This window comes from Bos mutus, chromosome X (assembly GCF_027580195.1).
Source record: "Bos mutus isolate GX-2022 chromosome X, NWIPB_WYAK_1.1, whole genome shotgun sequence".
NCBI lineage: Eukaryota > Metazoa > Chordata > Mammalia > Artiodactyla > Bovidae > Bos > Bos mutus.
In genome coordinates, this window is record NC_091646.1 from 59309913 (window position 1) to 59326295 (window position 16383).

Sequence of the window (16383 nt, forward strand, 5' to 3'; positions counted from 1 at the left end):
TTACTCATAGGATTTCATCCACCATGGAATGTGAATTCTCCAGTTGGCCTATACAATGCCATGTAATTGCCATCAATGCTCTAAATCTAAAAAGGTATAAAATGAAAGCATCTGCTTTTAAAAATAGGTAAATAAAAATATTTTTAAAATTCAGATACATTTTTTGGTCTAAGAAGCTAACTAGATTAATCTATTCTTTTTGTTCAGGAGTTATATGATTAGAACAGTTACATGTCAATTAAGATAGACTTTCTTTGTAAAGGGTTAACCAAAAAATAAGAATTAGAAATTTTTTAAAATGAGATTTCCAGTTCAGTTTTTTTCAGAAACACTCTAAAAATCCACAGTGTCTTTTCCTTTTTGTCTTTCCTCTATCCTAAATCAATGTACTATCCTTTATTTTTCTGGTTTAGTATTTGGTGTGTAAGTATTAGTATTGGGCTTTCCTTGTGTCTCAGCTGGTAAAGAATCTGCCTGCAATGCAGGAGACCTGGGTTTGATCTCTGGGTTGAGAAGATGGCCTGGAGAAGGGAAAGGCTACCCACTCCAGTATTCTGGCCTGGAGAATTCCATGGACTGTATAGTCCATGGGGCCACAAAGAGTTGGACATGAGAGAGAATTGTTGCTCTCCTAACAATTTTCAAATATACTATATGGTGGTGTTAACGATAGTCATCATGTTGTACTTCAATGCTTATTTATCTTACATCTGGAAGTTTGTACCTTTTGACCAGACCACCTTCATCCAAGTACCCTTACCATTTTTTAATGTTACATAAAGCATAAAGAACATTCTATTTAACCCTTATTTTTTCTAATGGTGCTTGTCAATTTACTCATTTATATTACAATTGCTTGTTGTTTCAAAGCTACTGGAAAGTTTGACCAGAGTCTAAGATTTTCTGTATGCAGGTAGCAAATACTTTATTCTAATGTGACTGATAAAATGAATTAATTACTGTGATGTTTCCCAAAATCATACTGGAGCGAATAGTTCCAGACTTTTTAGAATATTTTCTAAGCAAGCATAAATTTTAGCATAAGCACAAATATAAAATTATAGTTTTAAAATTATTTGGGAAAAATTCACACAAAGATGACTTTGCAAAGTACCAGTGTCTTTAGTATGAAAATGCCATGTGATTTAAAAGAATTCATTTATTTAATTATTAATTTATTAATTTAGAATTAATTTATTTATTTTTAATTTGAAGGTAATTTCTTTACATTTTTGTGATGGGTTTCCCATACATTAACATGAATCAGCCATGTATATCCATGTGATTTTTTGATTGTATATATTATAAGTCAAAACGTTATAGACCCACTAAAATGGCTAAATCCAAAATGCTAAGATAGCATTTTTTGATGAGGAGAGACAGGAAATTTCATTTATTGGTGATGGGAATATAAAATAGTACAACCACTTTGGAATACATGATCCAGCAGTCACACTCTTGGTCATACTCCTAACTGATTTGAAATTTTATTTCTACCCAAATCTTGCATGAAAATGTTCACATAAGCTTTATTCATAATCATCAAAAACTTGAAGCTACAAAGATGTCCTTCAATAAGCAAATGAATCAACAAATTGGCATACTGAATACAATTGGAATACTATTCAATGGTAATAGGGAATGAGCTATGAAGTCATGCAAAGATATTGATTAATCTTAAAAATATATTGCTAACAGAAACAGCCAGTTTGAAAAGGCTTTACACTGTATAATTCCATTTTCCATTCCTCAGAAGGCTGTAGTGATACCCATAATGCCTGCAATGCATTGCACAATATTTTAGTCTTTCAAGTTAAATTGATTGAAGAGTAGTTCTCAATTTCTACATTTACCTGCTTTAATCAGTAACACCTCCACGTTATAGATTTTAGTCTTGTTATGAGACAAGTCTTTATTTGAATGCTTTATTGTTAAACATGCTAAAGTTATCTAAAATTTATAACTCTCTAAGCTATTTTCCTATGCAAGAGAATTTTTGTATGAAAAATAATTAAGCCAGTTATTTTACTTATAATTTAATTACAGTGGGTTGCAAACGTTTTCACACTTTAAAACCTTCTGGTTACTTGAACAGATCCTCCTTCCTTCTTTTATACTCTGGATAACCATACATGAGTACTTATACATATTTATCTTGGATAATTTTGAAATTGTCCAGTCTGGACTGGGGAATTGCTAGTGATCTACTTTCTCTGCAGTTCTATGAGTCACATGCCTACCCCAAAAAATTATGCTCTTAAATCTATGCTAAGTGTTATACAAAGAAAAAGTCTTTTAGTCTCTGCCTTCTAGTAGGTTCTAGTTAAAAGCTAAGCAAATTTTTGGAATATGATCAAAAATATTTATACCATAACAAATGCAGCAAAGCAAAGGTTACTTAACTACAACATTGGAAATAGGAATTAACTTTTTTTCTTTCTTGCTATGTTGGGTCTTTGTTGCTGCATGCAGGCTTTCTCTAGCTGCAGCAAGTAAGGGCTAATCTCTAGTTATGGTGCATGGGCCTCTCAGCACAGGTCTCAGCAGTTGCAGTACATGGACTTAGTTGCACTGTGGCATGTAGGATCTTCGTGTATCAGGGATCAAACACATGTCCCCTGCATTGGCAGGAAGATTCTTAACCAGTGGATCACTAGGGAAGTCCAAGAATTAACATTTTAAAAATTTTCTGTAAAAGATTATTTAGCATAGGACAGAGTAAAACTGGTTATTATTGCCTTGATGGCATTTATCATTTGTTTTATTCTTTTTAGCTTTTGTTGTTGTTCAGTCAGTCAGCCGTGTCTGACTCTTTGCAACCCCATGGACTGCAGCACACCATTCTTCCCTGTCCTTGACCATCTCCTGAAGCTTGCTCAAACTCATGTCCATTGAGTCAGTGATGTCATCCAACCATCTCGTCCTCTGTCATGCCCTTCTCCTCCAGCCTTCAATCTTTCCAGCATCATGGGCTTTTCTAATGAGTCAGATATTCACATTAGGTGGCCAAAGTATTGGAGCTTCAGCTTCAGCATCAATCCTTCCAATGAATATTCAGGACTGACTTCCTTTAGGTTTGACAGCTTGATCTGCTTGCAGTCCAAGGGACTCTTGAAAGTCTTCTCCAACACCACAGTTCAAAAGCATCAGTTCTTCGGTGCTCAGCCTTCTTTATGGTCCAACTCTCACATCTATATATGACTACCAGAAAAACCATAGCTTTGACTATACGGACTATTTGCAGGAAAATAATGTCTCTGCTTTTTAATATGATGTCTAGATTTGTCATAGTGTTTGTTCCAAGGAGCAAGTGTCTTTTGATTTCATGGCTGCAATTACCATCCGCAGTGATTTTGGAGCCCAAGAATATAAAATCTGAAACTGTTTCAATTGTGTCCCCATCTATTTGCTGTGAAATGATGGAACCAGGTACCATGATGTTTGTTTTTTGAATGTTGAGTTTTAAGCCAGCTTTTTCACTCTCCTCTTTTACTTTCATCAAGAGGCTCTTTAGTTCCTTTTCGTTTTATGCCATAAGGGTGGTTTCATCTTCATAGATGAGGTTATTGACATTTCTCCCAGAAATCTTTGATTCCAGCTTATGCTTCATGCAGGCCAGAATTTCACATGAGGTATTCTACATATAAGTTAAATAAGCAGGGTGACAGTATGCAGCTTTGACGTACTCCTTTCCCAATTTGGAATGAGTCCATTGTTCAATGTCCTGTTCTAAATGTTGTTTCTTGACCTGTTTACAGATATCTCAGGAGGTGTGTAAGATGGTCTGGTATTCCCATCTCTTTAAGAATTTTTCATAGTTTGTTGTGATCCACACAGTCAAAGACTTTAGCATAGTCAATGAAGGAGAAATAGATATTTTCTCTGGAATTCTCTTGCTTTTTCTATGATCCAGTGGATCTTGGCAATTTCATCTCTAATTCCTCTGCCTTTCTTAAATCCAGCTTGAACATATGGAAGTTCTCGGTTCACATAATGTTGAAGCTTGGCTTGGAGAATTTTGAGCATTATTTGATAGCATGTGAAATGAGTTCAATTGTGTGGTAATTTGCACATTCTTTGGCATTGCCTTTTTTGGAGATTGGAATGAAAACTGACCTTTTCCAGTCCTGTAGCCACTGCTGGGTTTTCCATATTTGCTGACATTTAGTGCAACAATATAACAGTGTCATCTTTTAGGATTTGAAATAGTTCAGCTAGAATTCCAACACCTCCACTAGCTTTGTTCGTGTGATGCTTCCTAAGGCCCACTTGACTTCACACTCCAGGATGTCTGGCTCTAGGTGAGTGATCACACTGTCATGGTTATCTGGGTCATGAAGAACTTTTTCTTATAGTTCTTCTGAGTATCGTTGCCACCTCTTCTTAACATCTTCTGCTTCTGTTAGGTCCATACCATTTCTGTCCTTTAGTGAGCCCATCTTTGCATGAAATGTTCCCTTGGTATCTCTAATTTTCTTGAAGAGATCCTTAGTCTTTCCCATTTTTTGTTTTCCTCTATTTCTTTGCATTGATCACTGAGGAAGGCTTTTTTCTCTCTCCTTGCTATTCTTTGGAACTCTGCGTTCAAATGGATATATCTTTCATTTTCTCCTTTGCTTTTTGCTTCTCTTCTTTGCACAACTATTTGTAAGGCCTCTTCAGACAGCCATTTTGCTTTTTTGCATTTCTTTTTTTGGGGATGGTCTTGATCACTGTCTCCTGTACAATGTCATGAACCTCCATCCATAGTTCATCGGACACTCTGTCTATCAGATCTAGTCCGTTGGAGTATAGTTGATTTCAAATGTTAGTTTCAGGTGTACAACAAAGTGAATTAGTTTATATATATATATATATATATATATATATATATATATATATATAAATACAGTCATTCATTTTTAGATTTTATCTCACATAGGCCTTTACAGAGTAGTGAGTCAAATTTCCTGTGCTATGCAGTAGGTATTTATTTGTTACCTATTTCATATACAGTTGTGTTTTGTTTAGTCACTAAGTTGTGTCCAACCTTTTGCAAACCCATGGAGTTGCCAGGCTCCTCTGATCATGGTATTCTCCAAGCAAGAATACTGGAAGGGGTTGCCATTTCCTTCTCCAGTGGTTTTTCGTGACACAGGGATCAAACCTGCATCTCCTGCATTGGCAGGCTGATTCTTTACCACTGAAGCCCATAGTAGTGTGTATATGACAATCTCAATCTTCCATTTTATCCCTCCCCTTCCTTACCCCTAGATAACCATAAGTTTGTTTTCTACATCTGTAAACTATATTTCTGTTTTATAGATATGTTCATTTGTACTCTTTGATGTGGACTTCCTACTTTGATTTATTTTTAAATAACTTTTCCCTAATTTTATTAATTGCTAAATTAATATTGGAACAATATAGCCAATTATAAGAACTATGGGGCTTCCCTGGTGACTCAGATGGTAAAGAATATGCCTGCAATTCAGGAGATGTAGGTTCAATCCCTGGATCAGCAAGGTCCCCTGTGGAAGGAAATGGCAACCCACTCCAGTATTCTTGCCTGGAGAATCCCATGAACAGAGGAGTTTGGAGAACTACAGTCCATAGGGTCACAAAGAGTCACATTGGATGACTGATGTGACTTCACACAGTGTATTACTAATCATAGGAAACATATTCCATATGATTAAAAATACCCTTATTTACAAAAAAAAAAAAAAAAGATATCTAACATATGTTTAGCACAGTTCTTGTCACTAAGAGTATACAAATTTAAAAATAATAAGAAAAAAATGCATCATACTTTAGATAAGCATTTTTCAGAAAAATAAATTCATAAGGCCATTAAGCATACAAAAACCCTTGGTCTTATTTAAAGAAATACAAATCAAAACAGCAAGATACAATCTTTCACTAAACTAGTAATAATTATAAAGTTGGATAATCCCTAGCATTGATAAAGATACAGGAAAATAGGGACTGTCATATATTTCAGCCCTTATCCAAGGGCAATTTGTCTATATTTACAAAATATTTTAAATGCACATACTCTTTGGGCAACCAATTCCATTTTGTGCTGTAAAATCTAAAATTAAGTTTCCACATTATTTGTGTATTGACATCTGGGAAAAGCCAAGAGGGTCTTGAATTATGGCTCAACCCCAAGTTCCCCTTCCCATCCTGTTCCCGCAGATGAAATACCATATTCAAACAACTCTCCTTAGCACAGGGACAAGACACAATGTCTATTTATCCCTGAATGGCAAGCTTCAGTTCCCTGCTAGCCGACAAAATGATTCAAACAGGTCGATCATATCCTCTTATGGGAAAGAGAGGTTTCACCATGCTTCAGGGTTACACCACAGCCCTTGCTTGTTCACTCTGTTTTCAATATTCTCATATGTTCCTGTATGGCATACAGTGTTCTCCTCTTACAGGCTGTGAGTATATGTGACTCACATAAACATGGTGGTTTCATCTGTCTGGTGTTGGGAATCCTTTCTTTGTCAACTTGAAGAACTGGAAACACATAGCTTGGAATTTCCTGTTATACATAACTGCAAATATAAAGCAAGATATATACCAGAATATCCATTTCAGCATTGATTTTAATAACAATAACCTGAAAATCACCTAATGTCTATCCTTAGATAGCTAAATTAGATAACATAATTCAGTTCAGATCTGTTCAGTCACTCAGCTTCAGGCATCAATGAATATTCAGGTTTCAATGAATATTCAGGACTGATTTCCTTTACGATTGACTGGTCTGATCTCCCTGCAGTCCGAGGACTCTCAAGAGTCTTCTCCAGCACCACAGTTCAAAAGCATCACTTCTTTGGTGCTCAGCTTTCTTTATAGTCCAACTCTCACATCCATACATGATGACTGGAAAAACCATAACTTTGACTAGATGGACCTTTGTTGGCAAAGCAATGTCTCTGCTTTTTAATATGCTGTCTAGTTTGGTCATAACTTTTTTTCCAAGGAGCAAATGTCTTTCAATTTCATGGCTGCAATCACCATGTGCAGTGATTTTGGAGCCCAAGAAAATAAAATCTGTCACTGTTTCCATTGTTTCTCCATCTATTTGCCATGAAATGATGGGACCAGATGCCATGATGTTAGTTTTTTGAATGCTGAGTTTTCAGCCATCATTTTCACTCTCCTCTTTCAACTTTCAGCAGGAGGCTCTTTAGTTCCTCTTTGCTTTCTGCCATAAGGGTGGTATCATTTGCCTATCTGAGGTCATTGATATTTCTCTTGGTAATCTTGATTCTAGCTTGTGCTTCATCTGAGGTCATTGATATTTCTCTTGGTAATCTTGATTCTAGCTTGTGCTTCATCCAGCCCAGCATTTCATATGATGTATTCTGCACATAAGTTAAATATGAAGAAGGGTGACAATATAGAGCCTTGATGTACTCCTTTTCCAATTTTGAACCAGTCCATTGTTCCAAGTCTGGTTCTAACTGCTGTTTCTTGACCTGCATGCAGATTTCTCAGGAGACAGAAAAGGTGGTCTGGTATCCCTATCTCTTTAGGAATTTTCCACAGTTTGCTGTGATCCACACAGTCAAAGGCTTTGGCACCATCAATGAAGCAAAAGTAGATGTTTTTCTGGAACTCTCTTGCTTTTTCTATGACCCAACCGATGTTGGCAATTTGATCTTGGTTCTTCTGCCTTTTCTAAATCCAACTTGAGCATCCAGAAGTTCACGGTTCATGTACTGTTGAAGCCTGGCTTGGAGAATTTTGACCATTATTTTCCTAGCATGTGAGATGAGTATAATTGTGCTGTAGTTTGAACACTCTGTGACATTGCTTTCTTAGGGTTGAAATGAAAAGTGACCTTTGCCAGTCCTGTCGCCTCGTCTGAGTTTTCCAAGTTTGCTGGCATATTGAGTGCAGCACTTTAACAGCATCATCTTTTAAGATATAAAGTAGCCCATATAACATAATTAGATAATATTGAATAACAATTGCATAAGTAAATTGTATAGTGTCCATGTGATGGAATACAGTGTAACAGTTAAAATGATTGAAGTGTATCGATGGTATCCTGATGATATACACATGATATAATGATGATATGGAAAGATCTTCTAAATATAATAAGTGAAGTTAAGTTTATAGTATCATTGGTTTGTTTTTTCTAAGTGTATATACATTTTTACCCTGGAAACTTACTCAGGAAGCTACTGACAGTGTCAGGATTGGGAGTTTGTACCTAAGAAAGGAAGAGAGATTGTAGCCCATTTTATATCCTTCTGTTTGAATTTGTTAAACAAGTACATAATTACTTTCATTTTTACAATGAAAATAAAAGCAAAAATGCATGATACCTCCTATTAAGTAGCCCATTATCTAGCATTATCTAGAGGGAAAATGAACAAGCTTTCACAAAGCTAGTTTGAAATCTCTGCAGCATACATTACTCTTTGGACTGCTGGTTGGGATATGACAGAATAATGCACATCATATGGAAAACTGAGGGAGTAAGGAACTGTTAGTTGAGTTTAACATTTGTAATAGTTCTTGTTTCAAAAGGATTGCTTCTGAGTACAAATATATAATTCATTTCTACATTTAACTCTAATAAGACACATACTTAAAACAAGAAACTATGCTCCCCAATATCAGAGTTTTGTCACTCAGTTTTATTTAAAAAGAAAAATCAAAGAAGTAAATTCCTTGAAATGTTCTTAAAATTGGTGAAGAGGACAGAAGATTTTTTTTTTCTATTGTGTTACAATATAATCCAAGTGAAATCAAAATAATTACCTGGTCACATAGGCCAAACCTCAGCTTTAACCTAGGTTTCCAGGGTTACTGGAATGTTACTCCTCACAAAAATCTACAACATAATTGACTAATATGTCTCCATCACTTAAATCAGCAGTTTAAGCTGAGGGATGTCTTGTAAAGTGAAAGTGGCTTAAGTCCAATAGAGAGACAAAGAGACTTCCCTGGTGGCTCAGACAGTAAAGAATACACCTGCAATTCAGAAGACCCAGGGTCAATCCCTGAGTCAGGAAGATTCCCTGGATAAGAGAATGGCAACATACTCCAGGGCCTCAGAGTTGGATGTGACTGAGTGACTGAGCATGGCTCACAACTCTTCAGAGAGACAAAACTGATTTCATCTTCAGGTTTCCTCAGGGAAGTATGAACCTTAAGGATACACATTTTTTCTTCCTTAAATGAGTATTCAGTTTTACTGCTAGTTGATTTTTATTACCTTACTTATTATCTAAGTTAGAATATGCTCTTAGGAGCTTTAAAAATAATTTCCCTTTTTTTTACTTTTTTAGGTGAGAACATTTAAGTTTGACACTCTTAAAATTTCAATTATAGAATTCAATGTTATCAACTATAGTCTTTATGTTATACTTTATGTCCTCAGACCTTATTCATCTTTTTTTTTTAAATTTATTCCTTTATTTCTCATGTGTTCCCCATCCTGAACCCTCCTCCCTCCTCCCTCCCCATACCATCCCTCTGGGTCGTCCCAGTGCACCAGCCCCAAGCATCCAGCATCGTGCATTGAACCTGGACTGGCATCTCATTTCATACATGACATTTCACATGTTTCAATGCCATTCTCCCAAATCTTCCCACCCTCTCCCTCTCCCACAGAGTCCATAAGCCTGTTCTGTAAATATGTAAGGTGATGGCCTTGTTAATTAACAAGATAGCAGGACTCTTTTTACAATGTATATCAGGCATCCCAATGTCACTTTAAATATTTAAAAAAAAATAAATAAAATAAAATCAAAAGGTTGTAAAAAAAAATTATGTCAAAATAAAAGTATTACAGTAAAAAAAAAAAAAATTTCCCTTTCCCCCATAAGCTTCTACTTAATGGGCGTTGTCATAATGGGCGTTGTCACCTTCAGTATTGCTGATGCTAAGATCCTAGCACATTTCTAACAAATCAAATCAGGTTTTATTTAGTTCAATTTTAGGGATGAATTGGCTTTGGATGTCCTCTAAATGAATTACAACTTAACTTGCTGAGTGTATTCACTGTTCTGTTCATTATTCTTTCCATTTCAACAATAATGTAAGCTAGCTTGCAGTGGAGAATTTGGTACAATGGAAAAATATGGGAATATTTATGCTGGCTGTTATGATGAATTATTTGAATCTACCTAGAACAATGCTCCCATTAATTTTGCTCTCTGGTTTTGAAATTTTCAACCCCACAACTATTGTACAAACAATAAAGGAGTTGTTCAGTTGCTTAGTCTCATCTTACTCTTTGTGACCCACACAGAAGGCAGCACACCAGGCTTCCCTGTCCTTTACTTTTTCCCTGAGTTTTCTCAAATTCATGTCTATTGTGTCGATGATGCCACCCAGCCATCTCATTTTCTGTTGCCCTCTTCTCCTCCTGCCCTCAATCTTTCCCAGCATCAGAGTCTTTTCCATTGAGTCAGCACTTTGCATCAGGTGGTGAAAGTATTGGGGCTTTAGCCTCAGCATCAGTCCTTCCAATGAATATTCAAGACTGATTTCCTTTAAGACTGGATTGACTGGTTGGATCTCCTTGCAGTCCAAGGGACTCTCAAGAGTCTTCTCCAGTACCACAGTTCAAAAGCATGAATTCTTCAGTACTCATCCTTTTTTATTGTCTAACCCTCACACGACTATATGGACCTTTGTTGGCAAAGTGATGTCTTTGCTTTTTAATATGTTATCTAGGTTGGTCATAGCTATTCTTCCAAGGAGAAAGTGTCTGTTAATTTCATGGCTTCAGTCACCATCTTCAGTGATTTGAGAACCCAAGAAAATAAAGTCTGTCACTGTTTCCATTGTTTCCCCATTTATTGCCATGAAATGGTGGGACCAGATGCCCTGATCTGAGTTTTTTTGAATGTTGAGTTTTAAGCCAGCTTATTCACTCTCTTTCTTTCACCTTCATCAAGAGGCTCCTTAGTTACTTTTCACTTTCATGCATTGGAGAAGTAAATGGCAACCCACTCCAGTGTTCTTGCCTGGGGAATCTCAAGGACGGGGGAGCCTGGTGGGCTTCCATCTCTGGGGTTGCACAGAGTCGGACACGACTGAAGTGACTTAGCAGCAGCAACATTCCTCTCTTTTTTTTCACCTTCATCAAGAGGCTCCTTAGTTACTATTCACTTTCTATCATTAGGGTGGTGTCATCTTATATCTGAGGTTATTGATATTTCTCTCAGCAATCTTGATTCCAGCTTGTGCTTCATCCCGCCCAGCATTTCACATGATGTACTCTGCATAGAAGTTAAATAAGCAGGGCGACAATGTACAGCCTTGATGTACTCCTTTCCCAATTTGGAACCAGTCTATTGTTCCAGGTCCAGTTGTAACTTTTGCTTCTTGACCTGAATAAAGCTTTCTCAGGAGGCAGGTAAGGTGGTCTGGTATTCCCATCTCTTTCAGAACTTTCCAGTTTATTGTGATCCACACAGTCAAAGACTTTGGCATAGTCAATGAAACAGATGTTTTCTGTAATTCCCTTGAAACTTACCCTCCCATTTTCTATGATCCAATGGATGTTGGCAATTTGATCTCTGAGTCTTGTTTTTTGTGCCCTCCAAGAGTCTCTATTTCCCCCAGTCTTGTGGAACTTCTGTAATCAAATCCCGCTGACCTCCAAAGTCAGATTCCCTGAGGATTCTCAGTCGATTTGCCAGATCCCCTGGTTGAGAAGTCTGTTGTGGAGCCTAAAACTTTTGCAACAGTGCAAGAACTTCTTTGGTATTATTGTTCTCCAGTTTGTGGATCACCCACCCAGAGGCTCTGTTGTGGGGTTAATGGTGCCCTCCTTCAAGAGAACTCATACCTCATACTTTGGCTCCCAGGACTGCTGTTACCAGTGCCCCTGTCCCTGCAGCAGGCCACTGCTGACCCATGCTTCCACAGGAGGACTTCAAACACTCACAGACAGATCTGACTCTCTCTTGTGGGGGGGGGTCACTGCTCCTTTCCCTGGGTCCTAGTGCCCACAGGGTTTTGTTTATGCCCTCCAAGAGTCTCTGGCAGGTATGAAGTTTGATTTTAAACATGATTGTGCCCCTCCAAGAGTGCTGTGGCTGCTTCTCCTTTGTCCTTGGATGTGGGGTATTTTTTTTTTTTTTTTTGGTGGGTTCCAACAGCTTCCTGTCAATGGTTGTTAAGCAGCTAGTTGTGAATTTGGTGTTCTTGCAGGAGAATATGAGCACCGTCCTACTCTGACATCTTGCCAAACTCTGATATAGGAAAGACACATAAAATTTTTATGTTATAAATAACTTGATCATTATTTTACTTGATTAAAAAAAAAACTTGGATGACATGCTTTGATTCTTTTATTGTACACATGTAATTTAGTACTAGTACTTGTAATAGATGTTATTAATCAGGGTTTGTTTGTTTGTTTGTTTTTAACTATAGCAGGGAGAAGAGATCTAGCCAGTATTGAAATTCATTAACACACAAAGAAAAGCTGTATTATATGTCTTACTGAGAGACATATGTTAACCATACAGTTTAACTTCATTTTCTTGTTAGTAAACTGAGAATTCATATATTGCTTTTTCATCCTGATAGCTAAATTTTGTTTTCAAAAATTGTAGCTTTAAAACAAATTTGCACCTGTTGTTTATTATTATATCAGTATTAGCTATGATAATGGGTTTCCCTGGTGGCTTAGACGGTAAAGCGTGCCCGCATTGTGGGAGACCTGGGTTCGATCCCTGGGTGGGAAAGATACCCTGGAGAAGGAAATGGCAACCCACTCCAGTATTTTTGCCTAGAAAATCCCATGGACAGAGGAGTCCATGCAGTCGCAGAGAGTCGGACACGACTGAGCAACTTCACTTTCATTAGCTATGGTAACTCTTTTTAAGTATGGTTTACATGTTTTATACACTACCTTTCATTGTTACCTGAAATGAATTTAGAAGAGAGTTCCATTTTATTTATTTATTTTTTTTAACTTTACAATATTGTATTGGTTTTGCCATATATCAACATGAATCCGCCACAGGTATACACGTGTTCCCCATCCTGAACCCTCCTCCCTCCTCCTTCCCCGTACCATCCCTCTGGGTCGTCCCAGTGTACAGCCCCATTTTAAATTTCAGTTAAGGAAGAAACGTTCAAAACCATTTATGTCTAGGAAGGCTTTGAAGTCTAACCTCTGTGTGGGACCAGATCATTTACTCTTAGGCAGAAGGCAGCAACAGAACCTCATACCTCATGCCATGATTTGCCACTTTAATTCTCTACTCATTCACTCTCACAGGCTTTCTCCGACTTTCTCATCACTCTCACTCTTTCATCACAAACACACATATACTCATACAAGATTTTACAGAATATATATTTTTAATTAAAGTTAATTTATAGATTTTTTAACCACCCCTTGAAATAATTGGAGACATCATAGGGATAAAACTACTAGAAAAAATCAGATATATATGTCTATTTCTAATTACCATGATATCTCTGTGCCCTGTTGAAAGAAAGACCTTTGTCATTTCTTTTCATGTCTTCTTATTCACAAATAAAAGTCATTATTCTATCCTGCTTCTAACTTATTTCTTGGGGATACCCCTAGGATTCATTGAATTAAAACAATATATAAAGTCCATAGTTACTTGGTTTTTAAAAAAGCTAAGAATTAAAAATACAGGCTTATTCTGAAACTTTCTGAAGACATAAATGTGATTGTTCTTTTTTTTAAATTTTATTTTATTTTTAAACTTTACATAATTGTATTAGTTTTGCCAAATATTTTTATGATATTAAAAGAACATTATCTTCTTGCATTTCTCTTATTTAACATTTTAATTAATTATAACATTAATTAGAGCTTATCTATAGTAAATCTAGATCAATTTATCAAAAGACAACATTGTGACATGTAATTTTTAATATATGCAGTGTGAGTATGAATATATGCATTATAGAGAAAAGTTTGAGAGAATATAATTATAATTAACAAATGTAATTTCCATGATGGTTAGTGATTTAAATTATCTTCTTTTAAAAATGCATTTGTATCTTCTACAATTACCTGTATTATTTGTGTGATTACAACCATTTAAAATCAGCATTGCTTAATTTCTATCAGTTAACTTTTTTTACCTATTTTATTCTAGCACATGTTCATCGCATAGAAATAAATACCATGAAAATGTCCATTTCAGAATGGGGAAACACAGAATAAGAATTATGAAATCAATTTATGTATTGAAAGTAACCTAGCACATCTTGCTCTGATGATGCCCCTTAATATTTGATTATTGATTATTCTAATTTTTAAAAATGTTCTTTACAGCTACAAGATCGCACTCAGTTCAGTGACCAAGACTTAGCCACTCTTAAGAAGTACTGGGACAATGGCATGACCAGCCTTGGCTCTGTTTGTCGAGAAAAAATTGAAGCAGTTGCAACTGAATTAAGTGTTGACTGTGAAATAGTTCGGGTAAGGGATTTTCAATAATTTTCATGTTGTAGTTGATGAGTGTCATAAATGAAAGCCTTAAAAATTTCATCATTTGTGTTTATCTAATAATTTGTAACGTTGAACATCTTTTCATGTGCTTTTTTGGCTACCTGTATGTCTTCATTGGAGAAATAGCTACACAGAACATCTGTCCATTTTTTGATTGGGTCTTTTTTTTTTTTTTTTTGGATATTGAGATGCGTGAGAGGTTTGTACATTTTGGAAATGAATCTTTTGTCAGGAGCTTTGTTTGAAAATATTTTCTCCCATTCTGAGGATTGTCTTTTCGTGTTGTTTATAGTTTCCTTTGCTGTGCAAAAACATTTAAGTTTAATTAGGTGCCATTTGTTTATTTTGGTTTTTATTTTCATTACTCTAGGAGGTAGACTGAAAAAGAACTTGCTGTGATTTATGTCAGGGTGTTCTGCTTATGTTTTCTTCCAAGAGTTTTAGAGTATCCATCCTTAAATTTAGGTCCTTAATGCATTGAATTTATTTTTTTGTGTGGTTTCTGACTCTTTGCAACCCCATACAGTCCATGGAATTCTCCAGGACAGAATACTGGAGTGGGTAGCCTTTCCCTTCTCCAGGAGATCTTCCCAATCCAGGGATCAAACCTAGGTCTCCCACATAGCAGGCAGATTCTTTATCAGCTGAGTCACCAGGGAAGCCCATGTGGTATTATTTCAGTTCAGTTCAGTTCTGTTGCTTGGTCGTGTCCAACGCTTTGCAACCCCATGGACTGCAGCACATCAGGCCTTCCTGTCCATCACCAACTCCTGGAGTTTACTCAAACTCATGTCCATTGAGTTGGTGATGCCATCCAACCATCTCATCCTCTGTCATCCACTTCTCTTCCCGCCTTCAATCTTTCCCAGCATGAGGGTCTTTTCCAGTGAGTCAGTTCTTCGCATCAGGTGGCCAAAGTATTGGAGGTTCAGCTTTAGCATCAGACCTTCCAGTGAATATTCAGGATTGATTTCCTTTAGGATGGTTTGATCTCCCTGCAGTCCAAGGGACTCTTAAGAGTCTTCTCCAACATTGCAGTTCAAAAACATCAATTCTTTGGTGCTCAGCTTTCTTTATAGTCCAAGTCTTACATCAGTGTTCTAATTACATTCCTTGACATGCAGCTGCCCAGTTTTCCCAGCACCACTTATTGAAAAAACTATGTTTTCTCCACTGTATATTCTTGCCTCCTTTCTCATAGATTAGGTGACCATAGGTGTGTGGGTTTATCTCTGGACTTTCTATCCTGTTCCATTGATTTATATATCTGTTTTTGTACTATTACCATACTGATTTGATTATTGTAGCTTTGTAGTGTAGTTTGAAGCCAGGCAGCCTGATTCTTTCAGCTCCGTTTTTCTTTTTCAAGATTACTTTGGCTACTTGGGTTCTTTTGTGTTTCTATACAAATTCTAAAATGTTTTGTTCTAGTTCTTTGAAAAATGCCTCAAACCAATTACAATGGCCATCATCAAAAAATCTACATACAGTAAAGCTGCAAAGGTTATGGAGAAAAGGGAGCCCTCCTACACTGTTGGTGGGAATGCAGATTGGTACCACCACTATGGAGAAGAGTATGGAAGTTCCTTAAAAACTAAATATAGAACTACCATATGACCCAGAGATCCTGCTCCTGGATGTATATGTGGGGAGGACTATAATTCAAAAAGATGCATGCACTGCAGTGTTCTTTGCATCACTGTTTACAATAACCAAGACATGGAAGCAACCTAAAGTGTCCATTGGCAGAGAAATGGATAAAGAAGATGTAGTACATACATACAACGAAATATCATTCAGTCATAAAAAGAGAATGAAATAATGTTATTTGCAGCAACATGGATGGACCTAGAGATTATCATACCAAAGATAAATATTATATGATATCACTTATATGTGGAATCTAATAA

General features: G+C 36.5%; 1 protein-coding gene across 1 annotated transcript in view; it reads left to right on the forward strand.

The window, feature by feature from the left end:
• The window catches only part of HDX (highly divergent homeobox), a 215246-nt gene that overhangs the window by 105770 nt on the left and 93093 nt on the right, over positions 1–16383 (forward strand). The window contains exon 5 of the mRNA XM_005890175.3: positions 14297–14443. Coding sequence (XP_005890237.1) covers positions 14297–14443 — 147 coding nt within the window. The remainder of the gene's footprint in view (positions 1–14296; positions 14444–16383) is intronic.